General features: G+C 36.5%; 1 protein-coding gene across 1 annotated transcript in view; it reads right to left on the bottom strand.

Annotated features, from left to right (window-relative positions):
* Positions 1-19,038, bottom strand: part of MIA2 (MIA SH3 domain ER export factor 2) — a 54,719-nt gene that overhangs the window by 23,370 nt on the left and 12,311 nt on the right. The window contains exons 6-13 of the mRNA XM_070940631.1: positions 17,728-17,940; positions 17,526-17,620; positions 8,123-8,242; positions 5,512-5,533; positions 5,319-5,407; positions 3,333-3,404; positions 2,561-2,671; positions 817-888 (exon numbers count right to left, since the gene is read on the bottom strand). Of these exons, the coding sequence (XP_070796732.1) occupies positions 817-888; positions 2,561-2,671; positions 3,333-3,404; positions 5,319-5,407; positions 5,512-5,533; positions 8,123-8,242; positions 17,526-17,620; positions 17,728-17,940 (794 nt within the window). The remainder of the gene's footprint in view (positions 1-816; positions 889-2,560; positions 2,672-3,332; positions 3,405-5,318; positions 5,408-5,511; positions 5,534-8,122; positions 8,243-17,525; positions 17,621-17,727; positions 17,941-19,038) is intronic.

Raw genomic sequence — 19,038 nt, 5'->3', positions numbered from 1 at the left:
ATCAATAAGGACCTTATTTATACGTAGAATGCAATGTATCATATTGGCAGTGGTCTTGAAAAATCAACAACAGAAAATGCAATTCTTCTGACTCATAAACAGTCACTTGTCTGATTGACTTTGGCAGTACTTAAACAATACCTTCCACATGAATCCCCAGAAACACTGGGATAAAAATTGTAGAAAGATTTCAAAGTAGTGCTAATATAGCTCTAGTCTTCCTTACTGGAAGACCTATTAGGCTACACTACTAAGGAATATACACAAACTTTTTTTTCAAGCAAAGGAATATTATATAACACTGTATTTTCATGACACAGGATTAAGCAATGGGTTAAGTTCTGAAAAGGAGATAAGCTTTGGATAACAAAAGGACGATCTTGGTCAGATTTATCTGAAATACTAGACAATATATCAGAACATAAATAAGGCATTCTCACTTCCCCCAAAAAATACCCTATTACTGTCAAAACCAGAAAACTAACTCGAGTAGTACTAAGGAGGGTTAATTTATGACAGTATTGAAACACTGAATCCAAGCAATGCCAAGGAGATAAAATAAGCCATTTTTTGGTGCATGTCAAGCTCAGCTTTCCTGTCTGATCTTTTACATTAAAAAAAACCCTTTTACATTAAATAGGAAATTAACAAGTTGCCAAATATCAACATGCAGAATCAGCTTTATTTCTAAGGATGCTACTGGCTCCTCAATCAGCCACATCACTTTTTGGAGAAAAAAAAAAGAGCATTGTCAAGTACACTGTTTTGAAGCATGCCCATTTACCCATACAAACATCAAGTTAAATACTGGCTTACCTCAGCTACTTGAAACTGGATAGATTTTGCTTCATTTTCTAAAGATGCTTTTCTTTTTTGTATATCAGCCATCTGCAAAAAGATTAAACATTTTTTTACATAAAACGTTCTTCAATGTGATTAATACTGCCAACTCAAAATGACTGAGCACTGAATGTTTTAGTTTATCATTACATTTTTTTTTCATCTAGACAACATATTGTTCAAAATTATTTTCAATTGTTAGGATGCCATATACATTACATGAAAGAGTCAGTCATTGTCTTGAAATCTTTTCACTTTTCCCTCTTTAATGTTTTAAATATTTTCAAAAAAGCCCCCAATACTCTGATTTGCTAAATAGTAACTCCTCCATTTTCCAAAAGAAGTACCATATTTTTCAGAGTATAAGATGCTCCAGGGCATAAGACACACCTTATTTTGGGGGGAGGAAAATAAGAAAAAAAAAATTGGTTTGAGAGGCTGCATTTGCAGCCTCCAAAAGCTCCAAAAGCTCTGTTTGCAAAGAAGCATCTCTTTGCAAAGGCAGCCTCTGAAACGGACCTTTTGGAGGCTGTTTGAGAGGCTCTCTGTCAAAAGCTCGAAAAGGGTGGGGGCCGGTGGGTGGGCAGGGCTACATTCCGTGTATAAAACACACAGAAATTTTCACCCTCTTTTAGGGGGGGAAAGAGTGTGTCTTATACTCTGAAAAATACGGTAAATAATTCATTCTAGTCATAGAAATAGCCAGATTTCAGTTTTTAATATCCTGTGATACTTAGTCCCGCCACTTATCCACTCTCTTTCTAGCAAAGTATTTTGGAGTCAAATTTTTAAAAAATGTGCAAGACTGAACAAAGACCTTAGAATAATAGATACTTTTAAAAGTAAATATTCTAAAAATATTTTAAAACTTTGATCAAGGGCCTGTATTGCCATCAAAACATTGCTTTAATTACAGTTTCCTCATAAGATTGCCTAGTAGATACCTAGCTAGTGTTGCAATAGTTTTTTCACACAGAAAAAAAATGTTAGATTCCGAGACCATACTAAGTCTATCTAAACTATAAACACCACTAACATAAGGCAATCTAATTCCAACTATTTTTATTTTTATAAATTATCTTGAGCACAACATAAATTCCGAGAAAAATATACACGGAATTAATCAAAAGTTTATGAAATTTCATAGCACTGTGTTGAAAATTAAAACATTCAAAATATTGTATTGTTATTTCTTTTTTCTAATCTTCAACTACCAAGTATCAAGAAATAATATTTGACAACTTCTCTCACAAGGATAAATAATTAAATTAAAATGTTTAAATTAAATCATTAGACGTTAAGAAATTAAAACAAAAGCAAAATTTGATGTTTTATATATTATATAAATATATAACATTTATATATATATAAATGTTATATATTGAGGGCAAAAGAAGAATGGGATGACAGAGAACGAGGTGGCTGGATGGAGTCATTGAAGCAGTAGGCGTGAATTTAAATGGAATCCAGAGGATGGTAGAGGACAGGAAGGCCTGGAGGAATGTTGTCCATGGGGTCGCAATGGGTCAGACACGACTTTGCAACCAACAACAAAATATTTTTTTCTTTCAAATATATTTTACTTTTGTCAAAATAAGCAAAAATGAATCAACCATGAGATATCATTTTTTAAAAAAATGAAAGAATAAGATATTAGTTATAAGATATAGACAAATTATGTCATATTTTTTGCCTCAGTTTACTTTGTATGGAAACTTACCAAATTATCCTGTTCTGATTGTTTAGATTTCTCTTCGTTCAATTCCTTTTCTAAGTGTTCTATTTCATTCTTGAGTGCTGAGTTTGAACCGTTCAGTTTTTCATACTCTATCTAAAATACCAAGTTTTAAAACATACTGATATTCAGAAGTACATGTGATCTAGAAGACAATAGTTATTAAAAACTTTTAGCTGTAATTAATCATCAAATATTAGGAACAGCCCCATAAATAAAATATAAGCATACAGATTTATCAAGCTGTATGCATATGTCATAAAAGTGACAAAGCTTAATTCAAGAGTATCTAGTTAAATTCTCTAAGTTGACTCAAGAGTTATGTACTAATTCTATTTCAGGAACCTATAGTAAATTAGACCTTTAATATTAGAGAATATTAACAATCCATTTCCTGAACACCTTACATTATGGCTTAAGCTCCCTTATTTATTTTGAAATGGTTCAAATCTTTTCCTCAATTTTATTTGCTAGAAATGCTATAATTTTCAACATTCTAGATTCTACCTTTACATAAGAAAAACTTAACTTGATTATGCTGCTCAAGCAAGAGGCGTTTAATAATGAGCGTAGTATTTAGCAAATATTTGTGTTATAAACTATCATTAACTGTACTATGTGGGATTGGAATTCCACTTACAACTACTTACTTGTAAGCAGAAATAATTACTAAGGGACCTTTGAATAAACCTGCATAGTTACATTTGAACTAGAAACCAGACTACCCCACAAGTAGTTTTCTCTCTTCCAATTTTACCTTAATATTTGATGCAATGGTTGACTCCTGTAGAAAGCTGCCATCTTTCAGAGTGTTTTCTAACTCTGCATACTAGAACAAGAACATCATGTTAAATTTGAAACAAAGAAAGAAATAACAGCAGCACTTCTCATTTTATTCCAATGGTTCAAAATAATTTGTTTTAATTCTTTTTAATGACACAAACTGATCCAAAAGCAATCTGAGATTGCACAAATGAAAAATTATTTAGCACAAAAACTACCAGTTTCTAATAAATTCTCAGAAAAACTGGTCTAACACTGTTTATCATTTCAAGTTTAATTATTCTCAAGCCACTTATATAACATTGTACATATTGAATAACTTTATTAAAATTATAAGCCATGGTTTCCTTTCAAGAATAACATGTTAGGGAAATATTGTAGTATGAAAATCAAATTTCAAATAAAAGATTTAACTATTTTTAGATTCTTCAGGAACACTGCTCCTCCCACATTATCCCTGTAAGCAAATTTTGTTTTATGTGCCTTTCTGATGTAATATATACAGGAAAATATTAGATTTAATGAGTCAGAAATGCATCAGATTTTAGTGATTAAAATGGATACTATTATAGACAAGATACAATTAGAAATTATGATGACAAAATCTGAGTGAAAGACCCTTTTAAATTCCTTATGCCCTGTCAAATGCAGGACAAAATAATAAGAGACTTAACATTTTCTATTCATTAAGACCTAGGTTCTGGAGGTCAGCAAAACCTGATTAATGTTAATTAATTCATTCCTTTTGGCAGAGTAATCACTCATGTGCTGTGAGAGAATTAAACACTCTTACACATTATATATTTGGCTACAAGCATATTGTTCTCCATTTCAGCATTTTTGTTACTGAAGAATACATCTACTAAAGAGCATTCTTACTGCTGTCCTAGCTATCCTGGCTAATGAAGTTATGTAAAAGAAAAAAAAGGGGAAAAGCATTAATTACTAGGAAAAGGAAAAGGAAAAGAAAAGAAAAAGAAAAAAAATACTTCATTTTCTTAAGTCAAAAGTTAATCTCTATGGATATTTAGCACCTTTGCCATAACTTAGAAACGGTTTGCTAATACAATGGAACCATAGAACTCACCTAAAGTAAATAAGTCAAATCATACTGTTTCCCAAAAAGTTTGACAGTGAAACTATTCAATATAGTTTCACTGTCAGCATAGAATAAAAATATATTAATTAAATTTAATAAATGTGACATCCATGAATTGAGAAGGTTGAAATTCTTGTGCTTTGTTAAAAGGGATGTTCAAATCTAGCACATCTAGATTTAGCATTAATTGAATTTACTGCACAATGTTTCTTTAGAGAAAGTTAAGACTTTTGCTAGGGATGGATGGTGTAAGTTCATCATCCTTCCCTATTTCAAGATTTCTTAAGGTATGACTTCCTGTGTTTAAGAAATCTTAACTCCCAATAAATACACATTGGAGCTTAACCATACTAACAAGGAAGAAGCCTTACTGAAATAAGCTGAAATAAACCTCACACACACAAAAAAAAGCTGAAATAAGCCTCACTGAAAAAAAAGAGTGTATGGGAATATATGGATATTTTGTTATCCCATTCACGGAGATAGCAACTTCTCTACTAAATTGGACCTAAAAAATTACTGCTCTGACTAGAGCAGGAGATCTTACAGTGATGTTACCAAAAAGAGTTACAGATTCTTTAGGACTCGTTTTAAACTCTTCTCTGGGCTTGAGGAAATTTAAAAGAATGGGAACAAGCAAGCTATTCCAATTCTGATCCTTAAATCTCTCCACCACCAAGGGGCCCAGGCCAAAACCATTCTGTTCTGTTTTCATCTCAATCCTTATTTTAGAAAAAAGGGCATAATTTACATCGTCATATTTGGCCATTTTGCTAACAAATTCTGATAGTGAAGCCCATAGATTGTCTATCCTTCCATACCTATTTGTTCACATTTGAACTGTGAAGTAATTGAAATTACCTCTTTTTTGTGGAGACTAAGTTTTTCCATTAATTTACATCGCTCTTCAATTAGTTCAGCAATCTTACTGGCAAGCTGCTTCTCTCTTTCTAAAAAAAAAAAAAAAAGGAAGAGCTGAGTATTATAATCTTTAACAGAAAATAGCTCCAACACAATCTACAAGGCTTAACCCATAGAAAATAAATTAACTTACCTAAATAAAGTCTACTTTTAACCTGCAAAAAAAGAAGAGCAAATATTGCAGTTTGTTTACAATATCAGAGGAGATTAAAAATCAATTTTCAATTTAAGTTTTAGGATTAGAGTAGTATAAGAAAAAATAAAGTAGATTTTTGGTGTTGTAGCAAGCATAACATAAACCTTACACTAATTAGATAAGAAATCTAAAATGGATGGAATAATATGTTTTTTCATAGAATGTGTTTTCTTCAATCATAAGACATTGGCTGAAATAAAACAAGATTAAAGCTAACCATATTCACCCAATTAAGTAAGATTTTTAACCTTAGTCTTAAGCACAGCGAATAGTACTGAAAGTAAATTCCTTAAGACAGGGGCGTCAAACTCAAGGCCCGGGGGCCAGATCCAGCACACGGACTGTTTAGATCTGGCCCGCGGGGTCACCCTGGAAACAGAGAAGCACTGGGCTGCGGTACCTCTGCCAGCAAAAGCAGAGATTGCGAGGGCCACCGGCAGCCCTCCTGAGCTCCATTTTCACTGGCAGGGAGAATTGCAGGAGGCCGTTGCAAGTGAAAACAGAGCTCGGGAGCCCATTTTTGCTGTCAGAGCGCTTGGGCCACCACAGGCGCCAACACGAATGACATTGAGCTGCCATGCCCTCCCTGGCCACACCCACCCCGGCCCCCCAAGATCAAACACAACCCTGATGCGGCCCCCAATGAAATTGAGTTTGACACCCCTGCCTTAAGTAAAGTTAGATAGACTTATCAGAGAAGAAAACATTTAATTTTTCTCTTTTGCTCCGAAGTAGAATAGGAGTGTGACCATTGTCTTGTCTTGGACTGTACCTGAGCAGCCTCTGTTCCCACAGTTCCACCACTCCTCATAGTATATGGAGAAGTTGAGGAAGTTAAAGTGGACTAAGAAATGCCTAGAGTACTGCTGGCAAATGATGGGGACTGAAGATAATCAAATAAAATATGGGGTATAGCCACTATTTGAACCTATCTCGTGTGATACGTAGGAAACATGATTATTTCTTTGTCCCTATTACATCTGCAGATAGTTGCCAGGGGCCCTATTTTGGGTGACAAGATCCTTCCCTGAATGGAACAATACTGGGACTTACTTGCAAGGTTGCTGTGAGGAATATGTTGTGTACTTAGCGGATAAAGTTGCTTGCATTCACTCTATGTTGAACAATAAGGAAGTGCAAGTAGAGGCTACAAGAATGAAGTCTTGCAAGGGTATTTGAGGTGAGTTTGGTCCTGCTGCATTTGAGAAAGTGGACAGGGCTCTTGTGGCTGTTAGTTCGGCCATCTCTGTATTAGATTAGTGTCCCTCCTGATTGGTTAAGACAGCCTGGGAGGGAAGAGGTGATTGGGTCTGGATAGTGACTAATAACTCTTTGAAGGAGGGAATGGTTCCTTTGGCTCTTGAGGTAGTGGTGTGTCCTCTCCTGAAAAGGCCATCACTTGATCCAACCAATTTAGATAGCTTTTGTCTAGTGTCCAATCTCCTCTTTTGTGGGGAGGTGGTGGTTTTCATGGTTTTTTGCCAGGCCATGAAGATTTTGTTATGTGCCCGGGCCTGATAATATATATATTTATTTTGTATTGTCTAATTCAGAGTTCCCCAACCTTTCTGGCTTTGCAGACTGACAGGAAGGGGGAAGAAAAGGGATGGATCTGTATGAGTGGTGGGCGCGTGCACAGATCCATTTGCACAAGCAGCAGGTATGTACGCACATACACATGCTCACATGCTGCTTGCACACGTGGGAATGTGCACACACACTTACCCCGCCACTTCCATGGCCCAGTTCCGAACAGCTCAAGGCCTGGTAATGGGCCACGGCCCAGGGACTCCTGGCCTAATTGTCTTAATTTTTAAAATTGTTTTTATGTTTTATGAGATTTTCTTGTTGAGGTGGGCAGTTATAGAAATCAAATAAATAAATCAAAACATGTTGACTTAAAATTACAAGCATTTCCCAAGTGGTGGCAATTTTGAAATGTTGCAGTTTTCCCATAACTTATTAGTTGTATTATTTTATAAAACGTAAAAGCAAAGAGTAAAGTAAATTTTGTATAATGCTTTAGGTTACAATGGGATGTTTACCAAAATATTTAAAAAGGACAAGGAAGAAAAGGTTGTATAATCATCATTTCACAAGACAGAGATTTTACAAAAAGCTAGTTTAAGGAGGAAGGGAAAAGAGTGTATATACTTTATTATAATTTACATTTTGCAAAGTGCTGTTCTTATATATGGTAATTATAAATCACAAAATTAGATTTGAAAATGTCAAATTATGCTGTGTTAAATATTCCAGATCAAAGGAAGTTTAGTCAAAGAAAATAAAATTTGCTAATAATTCTCAAAATTTATTGAGCTTAATTTTATTTTTTTAAATATTTCCAATACATATTCTGACTGAAGAGAGGATCATCCTCCTGAATCTATGAAGTGATTTAGGGTTACAGTCTTAAACTTAACAATCAATAAACTGACCTACTGGCAAATAAGCATGCATAGGAACATGGTATAAAAATCTGCTCTAACTAGAAGCTTAGCAGAATGATTTTACAGAATTCCAATTTAATGCCACACTGCATACTTACTGACTTATACATCCTGCATAAGAACAGTAAAACAGTAAAAATGGCAACCATAACAATTTCCCATGAAAAACCAAAGAGATCTGGACCAGGTTTCATATTTTCAGGGAGTGATGAGACAACCTTTAAAGAAGGAAAACAAAGTTAAAGCCTGACAGAACAATTGTTAACACAATTTCCATATTTTGATCATATTAATTCATAATTACTGCATTTAATAAAATGTTCCCCAGCTAAATTGCATAATAAACATAAAAGGGAAAAGGGAATAGTTACATTACATTAATCAGGGCAATTGCACAAATAAATACCAAGTACTATTTATCAATTGAGTTGTCAGTGTTTACTTTTCTTTATTTTCTGGAAGTGACTACAGTATTATCAGAAACTCTATATTTCAAATTTGTTGAACATATGCTGGCAAATAAATATTAATGACTTGAGAAACGATATCTCAAGTAACAATCATATAGTGAAGTAAGTGAAATTTGACATGACCTAATATTTCTTTATTCCAATATAAATCTATTAGGAGCTTATAGATAAGCGTGCAAAAAAATCTATGGCCATAAACAGCAATCCTGAACAAGTAAATCAAATTAACACCCAGTTAAACATGCAACAGATTATGCTGTTAGTCCACTTTCACCTTTTGTCACAAATGATGCCCAGAAAATTTTATAGACAAAATGAGAAATATAGCTATGGAAGTTAGCATTATAAATTTGCCTATTTTCAGTGCTCCAATCAGTGCTAAGGGCAAAACTGCTGAATAATTAAAGATGCTAAGGAGAATTCTGCTAGAAGCCTGAAACCAAGGATTTGGCTGATAACTGAAATCAGTAAGTGGAATTCAGCCTCTAATCAGAATATACATAGGGCTGTCAAGTAACATTGTTGTACCACTGTAATAATAACTCACAATTGACTTCAGTACAGTAGCTGGGCAAAGTCTGTTCTGGCTACAGCATCTACTTGCTGATCTAGCAGGTACTATGAGATCAGAAAAACTTCCAAAGTGTGCACCTGCTCAGTCCACATGTTCAGTCCATATGGAATGATAGATATAATTAATCTGGAGCCAAAGGACTTCTCTACAAACAGCAAATCCATCTTGCTAAGATTCAACTTTAGCCCGAGTGTCTCCTCCAGTTACCCACAGTTTCTAAGCTCTTGATCAGACTTCCATCCATTTCCTGGTTGGCCCTGGGTGATGGTAAACTAAGGACACCTTAATCCAAACTGACAGATGATTGTCCCCAGCAGATTTTTCAAAAGATTTTTCTTTTTTTAAAAGAAGGGAAGAGACCTCAACTCTTCTTCTTCCGCCCCAATTTGAAATGCCTGCTCTGAAGGAGTAGAACCATTGTAAAATATTTTCTCCAACTATTGCAAGCAGTCCAGAAGGATACTGCAATTAATGGTACTGAACCCCACCAACAAATTCAGTAGGAGCAGAAGAATCACTATGTCTGCATTCAGATCCTGCCACAGGTCATCAACAAAAGTAATAGGTATGGTTTCCTTATTTTATATACATAATTAGAGTGCACATGTACAAATCCTGATTTTACAGGTAGGGCTAATTAATGTTTTATTACAATAATTCCTACAGTAGACTTTATGCCAAGCAAATTATAATCCCCATCTCATGTGACCTCAAAATTACAGTATGCTGAAAGACAAATCTTTATTCAATTTGGAGACTTGAGTACTGACCAACTCCTAAAAGATTCTGGGTGGTTTACAATAAAAAAACATACAATATGGAAGAATGCAACAGAGCAGCTAAAACTAGCAAAAGTTTGGTATCCATGCCAACCCAAGCCAGAGACCACAGCCACAGTTTTAACAATCTCCAGAAAGCTATAGGGTGGGAGCCACGGAGCAGGAGGATGCCATTCCAGAGGGCATCTACCTCAACAGAGAAAACACACTGCCTAAATGATATTATTTCACTAAAGCGATCTGAAGCATGACCATCACTCTGCTCAATTGCTCTGGCTGGTTGAAAAAACGGTATCTCAAATAACAAACTTGAACCTGGACCTCCTTATCTATTCTCAACACAACTCAAACATCCAAGTTTCATCCCCAACATTTGTGCAAAGATCTGATTTATAATGCCTGTTTCAGTTATAAGTCATGCCCAGCATTGCCTAACCTGATGTCCTCCAGATATACTGGACTTTGGTTCCCATCATTTAATTTTCCAAAGCCACCAGCCTCAGAGAGTAATTGAGCCTTGGTAATATGTATACCTAAAAAAAAGACAGGAGTAATTTTACAGACCTGCCAAGAGGCTGAAGTTTTCTATTTTTCTAGCAAGGATAACGTGCCTTTACCTACAATTCGTAACACCAAGCTTTAGTGATATGGAAGTGTCATCCGAATTACTGCCTCATGCAACTACTGAAAGTACAGGATTTAAGACTCATTTTTCCCTAGCTTTGGAGGCTTCGTTTGAATCTGGTCTTTATCACAGAAACCAGGAGCAGCAGCAGCAGAATATGGGGAAATTTCCTTATCCTTGCAGAACAACGGCCACCGTCTCCTATGAGGAACTGGGGCAGCGTGAGGTTGAAAGCTGCAACACACCGCCACGTATCTTTGCGGGCTCCTGTTCCTAGAAAACTAAGCGTCTGATAGAAGTTGCGCCAAACCCCGGGGAACTCGGCAGGTTAGCTTCGCCCAAGGGCCGATCGACCCTCGTTCCACATTGTTTCACAATCGGTGAATCCCCTCCGTCCCCCACACTCACGCTCCGAGCACTTCTCAAGGCCAACCCATAGTAGTGCTGAACGCAGTCCCTCCAACCCAGCCCGAAAATCCCGGCGACAGCGCCCTCCGGACTGCCCCCAGCAACGGCGACATTAAAAGACGCTGCCATCTTACTGCATCAGCTGCGATTCTACCAAAGAAGCCCCGACAGCGCCGACAGCGCCGCCTCTTCCTGTCTCGGATGGCTATCGGGATGTACCACTGGCAGCGCCGGGGAGGGGAAGAGGAAGGAACCATGTCTGCTCAAAGGGGAGGAGACCAGCAAATACAAAGCAACCCCTAACTTGTCAACAAATAATTACTCCCCCAAAGAAGTAGTACGGAGGAGAGGGCGAAGTACCAGACTGGGCCAGAAGGATTTCTCACTTCTCCGAAGGACGACCCTCTTACTACTTGACTCAGATTAAAATTGAAAAATATCGCCCTTGTTCAGAAGATAGCACAAGTTCGCATTCCCTTACCTCTGATTAAAAAATTAATACTTAATTAATTTTTTTAATTAATTCTAAGCTATTAGTTTGAGCGGAAGCTCTGTTATCCGACATGGATGCATGTTGATTCTGTTATCCAAACGCATGATGATACCATGAAGACAATGCAGTACTTGGCATTGAAAGTAGCCACTCTCACATGCTCTACCTGCTAAACCAGTGTTTTTCAACCTTGATAAAATTTAAGAACTGTGGACCTCAAAACCCAGAATATCTCTAGTCAGCATGTTGATTGGGGAATTCTGGGAGTTGAAGTTCAAACTTCTTAAAGTTGCCAAGGTTGAGAAATTCTGTCCTAAGGCAGACTTTGAACATTCCTTGACACGTTCTTGCAAGGTAATGATATACTAGTCACTCAGAAGACAAAACAGTTTATTCAGGAAGCCCAGACTGCCCAAGGAACTGCTGATACAGTTCTATAGAGGAATTATTGAGTCTGTCATCTGGACCTCTATAAATATCTGGTTTTTCACTGCAACCAATCAAACAAACACAGACTTCAACGGATAATTAGAACTGGAGAAAAAACAATTGCTACCAATCTGCCTTCCATTGAGGACCTATATACTGCACAAGCCAGAAAGAGGTCTGTGAAAATACGTACAGACCCCTCGCATCCTAGACATAAACTGTTTCACCATCTACCCTTAAAACAACGCTATAGGGCACTGCACGTCAGAACAACTAGACACAAGGACAGTTTTTCCCCCCATGCCATTACTGCTAAATAACTAATTTTTACAATGCTGTCAAACTATCTAAAAAGGCAGTATTACCATCATTATTCTCATCTTCCCTATTATCTATCACCTTATCTTCTTATGGCTTGTTATGTTGCTTGTATCTTACAATTTAAATTGTTTAATAAGTATCCTAATATGATTTATGTTGATTGGTTATTTAGTATCCATGACTATCATTAAATGTTGTATCTAATGTTTTATAATGAATGAATTTTTACAATGACTATGATAATGATTTATCACTATTGTTGTTTGTACACTGAGAGTTTATGCACCGGAGACAAATTCCTTGTCTGTCTAATCACACTTGGCCAATAAAGAATTCTATTTCTATTCTAAAAAAAAAAAACAGTTTATGATTTTTAAAAGAAATGTTAATTGTAACATCTTTGAATTTTAATAAAAATATAAGAATGCTTATGCTATAACACAGTGAAAATCTTTTGACCAGTCATGACAGAAAATGTTAACGTGTCTTTAGATCAGATGTTTCTTATTTAAATCTGAAGAGTTGGAAGGCATAAGCTCTTCATATGAGGTAAGATGACATATTTAAATGCACCATTGTCTTTAATGCTCTGTTTACACAATCATATCGTTTTGGCATAAAATCTGGACTGAAGGAATAAACTTTTAATAGAAAGGGCCAGGGAACAAATAGTTAAAGCCACCAACAATGAAATGGACTCAGGCATGATACAGTATGTCCAGCAAATAAACATACTGGCTTTGAAATATAGGCTGAGAATATTTGTTTTTTTTTTAAATACAATATAACACTGCTATATATAGTTCTATAACTGTCACTTTATACACAACATCCACTGCTGGGATATGCTTTGCTTGCATGGAAGGGAATGTTTTGCATTTGGCAAAAAATAATTTTATGCTACCTACTTTATTTTTATAAGATCTGTATCAGCTGTTTTAAACATACGTCTCTGCTTTTTACCCTTATGATTAATTACTAATCAATGGTATTTAAATATAAATGAAGCAAGAAACCAAACAAAATAACAGGTTCAGATAGAACATGAAACTTGTATAACAAGTTCCTATCTCAATGTCATTCATTCCACTAAGAAAATTATGTCTCCGATATGGCATTTTACTTCTAAATGCAAACCTCTTCCATTCTGAACAGACCTAGGCCCTAGGTTTATGTCATTTTTGCCCACCAGCATACGTAGCGCAAAAACATTTTATATTGTGTTGTGTAGAATTTTATTTAAATTGTTTAATTGTTTTTAGATTTGGTATATCACCCTTCTGAACAGATTACACAGATCTGTTATAGTACCCTCCAGAACAGAGGCTTATATGCTGTAAAATATTTAAAATTTAAAATTAATTAATATGCAATATTTAACAAGGATAGATAGTAAGGATGCAAAACTAAAATGCTAAAGCATACAATTAACTTTTAATAAAATAGCCTGACAGAAGTCAAGGCTTTTTCCTCATGCAAGAGATATGGTAAAGGAACATCACTCAATAAAAACATCCTTTCTAATGTTGCCCAGAAGAAAATTAAAGACAACCATGTTTTCAATGATATGACACCTATAAAGCAAACTATCCACAAGGTTCACATTTCTGGTCTTGCTTGTTGAACAAAAGAGAAGAAGAAAGAGCAAGAGATGTTAAAAGGTAGGAAATTATCAGTGAATTTATGCTAAAAGAGAACCGAGATGCATAGCATGAATACAACATATTAATCACGGATTTATGTATGTGTGTTTCTCTATGCGTAGATTTGTTTTCGCAACCAAAATAGAAACTAACATTTTATACTCTAACATTATAGGATAGAAATAATAGAGAAATTAACTAAAGCAACCTCCCCCAACTCACAAATTGAAAAATAAAAAAGCATCTAGTACTTGAAAAGTATGTACTAGAAAAGCATCTAATACAATGACTATGTGGCAGTCCAACAGGTTGGTATCTTTTAGATAAAAACATTCAAAGTCTCATTTTCCATTACAAAGTTTAACTATATCATATACCTGCTTTCCCATTTGTGGAATGGGAAGTTTAACTCTATAAGATGCTATAAAAGCATTAAATTATTTCAATTTTTTTAGAAGCTCATAACCCAATGATAAAATCTTAGATTGTATTTGCTTCCAAATGGACACGAGATTCTCCTCTAACATTAATGCTTTTAATGCAAGGGGGTGCAAAAGGGAAGTTTATGACAAACAATATTTTAGTTTATGACAGTAGTATACTATAATTGGAAAATATAGAATTATTTATTTATAGCAAATACTTTAAAATACATTCACAGAGAGGTTTTGTAGTACTGTTCTACCACCGTCCCCCAACCTGCAAAGTAAAACATTTAGGCTTATGACAGTGTTGGAAAAAATAGACTATCAGAGTGACAATTCTTGAAATAGACAAGCTGGTCTGCAATAATAATGAATATATCCCACTTACATGGCAGCGCTAATTCATAACTATTCCTTTTTATATGATTGCTAAAGTATTACAGTGCCAAATTTGCAGGTTTCATTCCTAAGCACACTTACTGAAAACTAACCTCCACTGGATTTGAATTTTACTTCTAAGTTAAGACTGTTAAAGAAGCATGGAGTGAGGCTGTGTAAGGAAAAACTGTTTTCCCTGCCAGAATTTTGAGTCCTTTAATTTCCATCAATCAATTTAAATTAATACATTTTGCCAAGTCCATTGAAATTATAAGATGGAATTATTACAATTAAGTTTGTTTATCATATCCCAAAGAGTCTGGGCAGGCTGTGACAGTACTAATTTTTTAATTTCATCCTGACAATATTTTTAATAAAATATTTATTTAATAAAATAAATATTGCATATATACAGCTCTGTGACCATATGATCATAAAGAATCATCTAGATTGAATAATTTTTCTGAATTTGTTGTGGAAGAAAGAAATTGCTGGGAATTTAATTTTGCAGCTGCAATTTGAGTGCTGGTAGTTACCAATGTCAGGAATTCTCACTTCCTGGTCTGGTCACTCTCTATAATTGCTAAACTATGTTATTCTTGCAGAATCCTTTTAAATTTCCTTAAATTTTCTCCATTCCTTTTGTCCCTGTTTGACATGGATATGAGTGGGAAAAATAGGAGTAGAAATGCAGTGCAAAATGAGGACTGCTCTGCTTTTGGAGACCAGAAGAAAGGTATCAGACTAGAGTAATCTTGCTGTCATGGCCCCATCGGATCCCAGTTCGGAGGAGGAGGAGTTGGAAATCAGACTGTCCAACGGGATGGCACATCTCCCTTGCAATGTTTGGAGAGGCCAGGGACTGAGGAGGACAATGCTGGCCAGGCTCTCAGGCATTGGGGGAGCTGGTCAACTAAGATGGGGAGTTGCCTGCCCTCACAGACATGGGAAAGGATCAGCTGCAGACAGGCAATGGGGCTGAGAGGCAGCAGATCCCCTCTGATGAGGAACAGCTGCCTCCCCCACTCCATCTGAGGACACAGAGAGTAGAGCAGAGGCAAGCTTAAAGGAGGTCTGCCGAGCTACTGGGAAGAAGGTTGCCCTGCCCCTCCTCACAAGAAACACATGACATGGGTTGACTTAAGCAAAAGCTAGGGGAGATTGTCTTTGTTGGGAACAATTGTTTGCTTTGGCATACACTCCCCTAGCTTTGTAAAAACTTGGCCTTGACTTGTGTTTCTGCCTCTGCTTTGCCTTATGCCTTTGCCTGGTGGACTTGCCACTTGCCTTATGGCCTTGTCCTGTGGACTTTGCCTATGAACCTTGCCCCATGTGCTTGCACCTTCTCTTTGGACTTCCTCTCTGCCTTTGTGAATTGGTTTTTTGCTTGCTGGCTTTTGTTTCTGGGACTGAGGGTATCTGCCTTCAGGGTAGTATGGGGTAGAGTCTTAACAGCGGTTGTAGGGTCATTTCTTGTGGAATTAATAGAGCAATAAAGGATTCTATCGAAGCCTGCCTCTGCCTAGGTGACCTGGATCGTAATACTTGCCTTCTGATACCAAACACTAAAAGCTGTCCAACACAATTATTTACATTTAATTTAGTTAAAGTGGAATATGTTAATTATAATTTGAATTGTAGTTCACGGAGGCCGTGCGGATCTGGATGGGGAGGAATAGGCTCAGGCTCAACCCATCCAAGACCGAGTGGCTGTGGTTTCCGACGTCCCGATATAGTCAGTTGGTGCCATCACTGACTATTGGGGGCAAATCACTGGCCCCCACAGAGAGGGCGCGCAAGTTGGGCATCCTCCTGGATTCACGGCTGTCTTTAGAAGAGCACTTGACGGCCGTGACCGGGAGGATTTTTCATCAGGTTCGCCTGATCCGCCAGTTGCGTCCCTTTCTGGATCGGGACTCCTTACGCACGGTCACTCATGCCCTCGTCACCTCCCGCCTGGACTATTGTAATGCTCTCTACATGGGGCTCCCCTTGAGGAGCACCCAGAGGCTCCAACTGCCGCAGAGTGCGGCCGCGCGGGTGGTAGTGGGAGCAACATGGCGTTCCCATGTGACACCTCTCCTGCGTGAGCTGCACTGGCTCCCGGTGATCTTCCGGGTGCGCTTCAAGGTTTTGGTCACCATCTTTAAAGCGCTCCATGGCTTAGGACCTGGGTACTTGCGGGACCGCCTACTACCACCAATAGCTTCCCACCGGCCGGTACGCTCTCATACAGAGGGGCTCCTCCGGGTGCCGTCGGCCAAACAATGTCGACTGGCGGCCCCCAGGGGGAGAGCCTTCTCTGTGGGGGCACCTACTATCTGGAATGAGCTCCCCCCAGAGATACGGAGGATCCCGGATCTGCGCACCTTCCGCTGCGCTCTTAAAACCTTTTTATTCCACCAGGCGGGCCTGGCCTAACCTTCTCCCTCTTTTTAAATAAATTTTTAATATTTTTTAATATTTTTAACATTCAAAGTTTAATTTGTTTTAAATTGATTAGGGTTTTTTAATCTGTCTGGGCCAAACTATTTAATTCGATTTTATTTCCACTTTTTAAATTTTGTATGTATGTATTTTATTGTTGGCTGTTCACCACCCTGAGTCCTTCGGGAGTAGGGCGGTATATAAATCAAATAAAAGTAAAAGTAAAGTAAAAGTAAAGTTCAGATCATAAAACAAATTACATCTACCTTTAACTATCTTGAAAAATATAAGCTTAAAAGGCATTACATGCAACATTTTAAATGCCAAATAAATATTTTTTAAAACTGTCATACATGAACTGCGAAAATCTTGAAAAACATGAGAGAACAATAGAGAGCCAGAACATTATGTGTCTCTTTGCTGATCACTATTTGTTCAGATTTTTGGCTACCTAGACATGGTAGCCATACTACATTTTTTTATGATTAGCATTAGCATCAGAAAGTAGACTCATATTAAAGAAACTTACCTTTTTACCAATAGGTATCATAGATGAAAAAATAGAAGTTATAATGGCACAGAATGTATTCAAATCCAGGATTATCTGAAGTAGCCTTTCATTTTCTGTTTCATGCACAAGACAAAGAAAAAAAAAGTTCTTACCAATTATCTTTACAGATGATATATTTTTTAAAATCTGGTCTTTTAATATTTAGATTAAGTTTTCTTACCATTACTAATGATACAACTTTGATTCATTAGATTGTTCTCTTGCACTTCTTTAATGTCCTGTTGATCTAGATATTTTTTTCCTGAAGCATTTGGCTTTTTCTTACAATTTGTGGGAGGTGTGTTTTTTTCAGAATACTGATCATTCTTAGCTTCGTTATTGGAATTCAAATGATTTTTTTCTTTGAGGCCATTGCCAGGTAATTTCCCATTATCTGCAAAGAATTACATATATATTTTTAATTTATATGACATTTTAGCTGGTTGTATTCTGCATCATTATTTTACATCTTGAAAAAATATGGACTTTTCTGTTCCACAGTTTTTTGACTGAAAGCTAACAAGAAAATAATTTAGAAAAAAGGAATTTTATTATTAGAATTGATGCTAAATTACTAAAAATTTGCCACCCTAAGTCATCTTAAAGTGAGATGGGTGACAAATAAGTCTGAAAAACATATAAATAAAATTATATATGAAAGTAGCAGTCCTCTATCCATTTACTTGGGTACTGAGGAATTTCTGATTGAGTATTTATTGGAAATGCTGTAAAGTATCAGATAACCATTTAAACTTCAATAGCTAAGTAAATTGTAACTATACATACACTTACAGATATCTTTCAACTTGGGAGGGGGTGGGGTGGAATTAACAAGCATGGGATAGATTAGGTAGTCCTTTCCATTTTTCACCTGATCCTCCACTCAACTTTTTTCTCATTTCCATTATAGTGATAAAAATAATTTTGGTTAATTAAGATTGCCATGAATCTGGGTTCATAAACCACACCATGACATAGTTTGTTTAACTATAATATATAATCATAGTTGGGCTTGCTCAATATGTTAAGACTCAAATCATTGTTTATAAACAAAATGGCTGGATCCACACATTATGCTCAAGCCAGCACAAGCAAATCACATTTGGGTTTTGTTTTTATTTAACAATATTTAGAGCACCATGTTTGGAACCAGATAACACCAGTGGTGGGTTGCTCCCAGTTCTGTCTGGTTCTATAGAACCAGTAGTAAAACTGGTGGGAGGCTCTGCCCACCTGCCACAATGTCATCATGGATGATCATGGGCGCGTGCACTCCCCCGCTGCGAACCAATAATAAGGGTAAGTGGAACCCACCCCTGGATAACACCTAGATTTTTCCTCAATAATAAACAACAAGCACATACAATAATTACATCATTCCCCCAGAATCAAAATTGATTTTTGAGTGAAAATACTTGGGAGCTAAATCAACATAAGCAAAATATTCCTAATAATTGTTAGAGTCCAGGCCAGTATCACTATCAAGACATTC

This window comes from Pituophis catenifer, unplaced genomic scaffold, assembly GCF_029215685.1.
Source record: "Pituophis catenifer annectens isolate HBS135680 unplaced genomic scaffold, rPitCat1.0.hap2 SCAF_1, whole genome shotgun sequence".
In the NCBI taxonomy this organism is placed as follows: domain Eukaryota; kingdom Metazoa; phylum Chordata; class Lepidosauria; order Squamata; family Colubridae; genus Pituophis; species Pituophis catenifer.
This window is presented reverse-complemented; position numbering and strand designations above follow the sequence as displayed.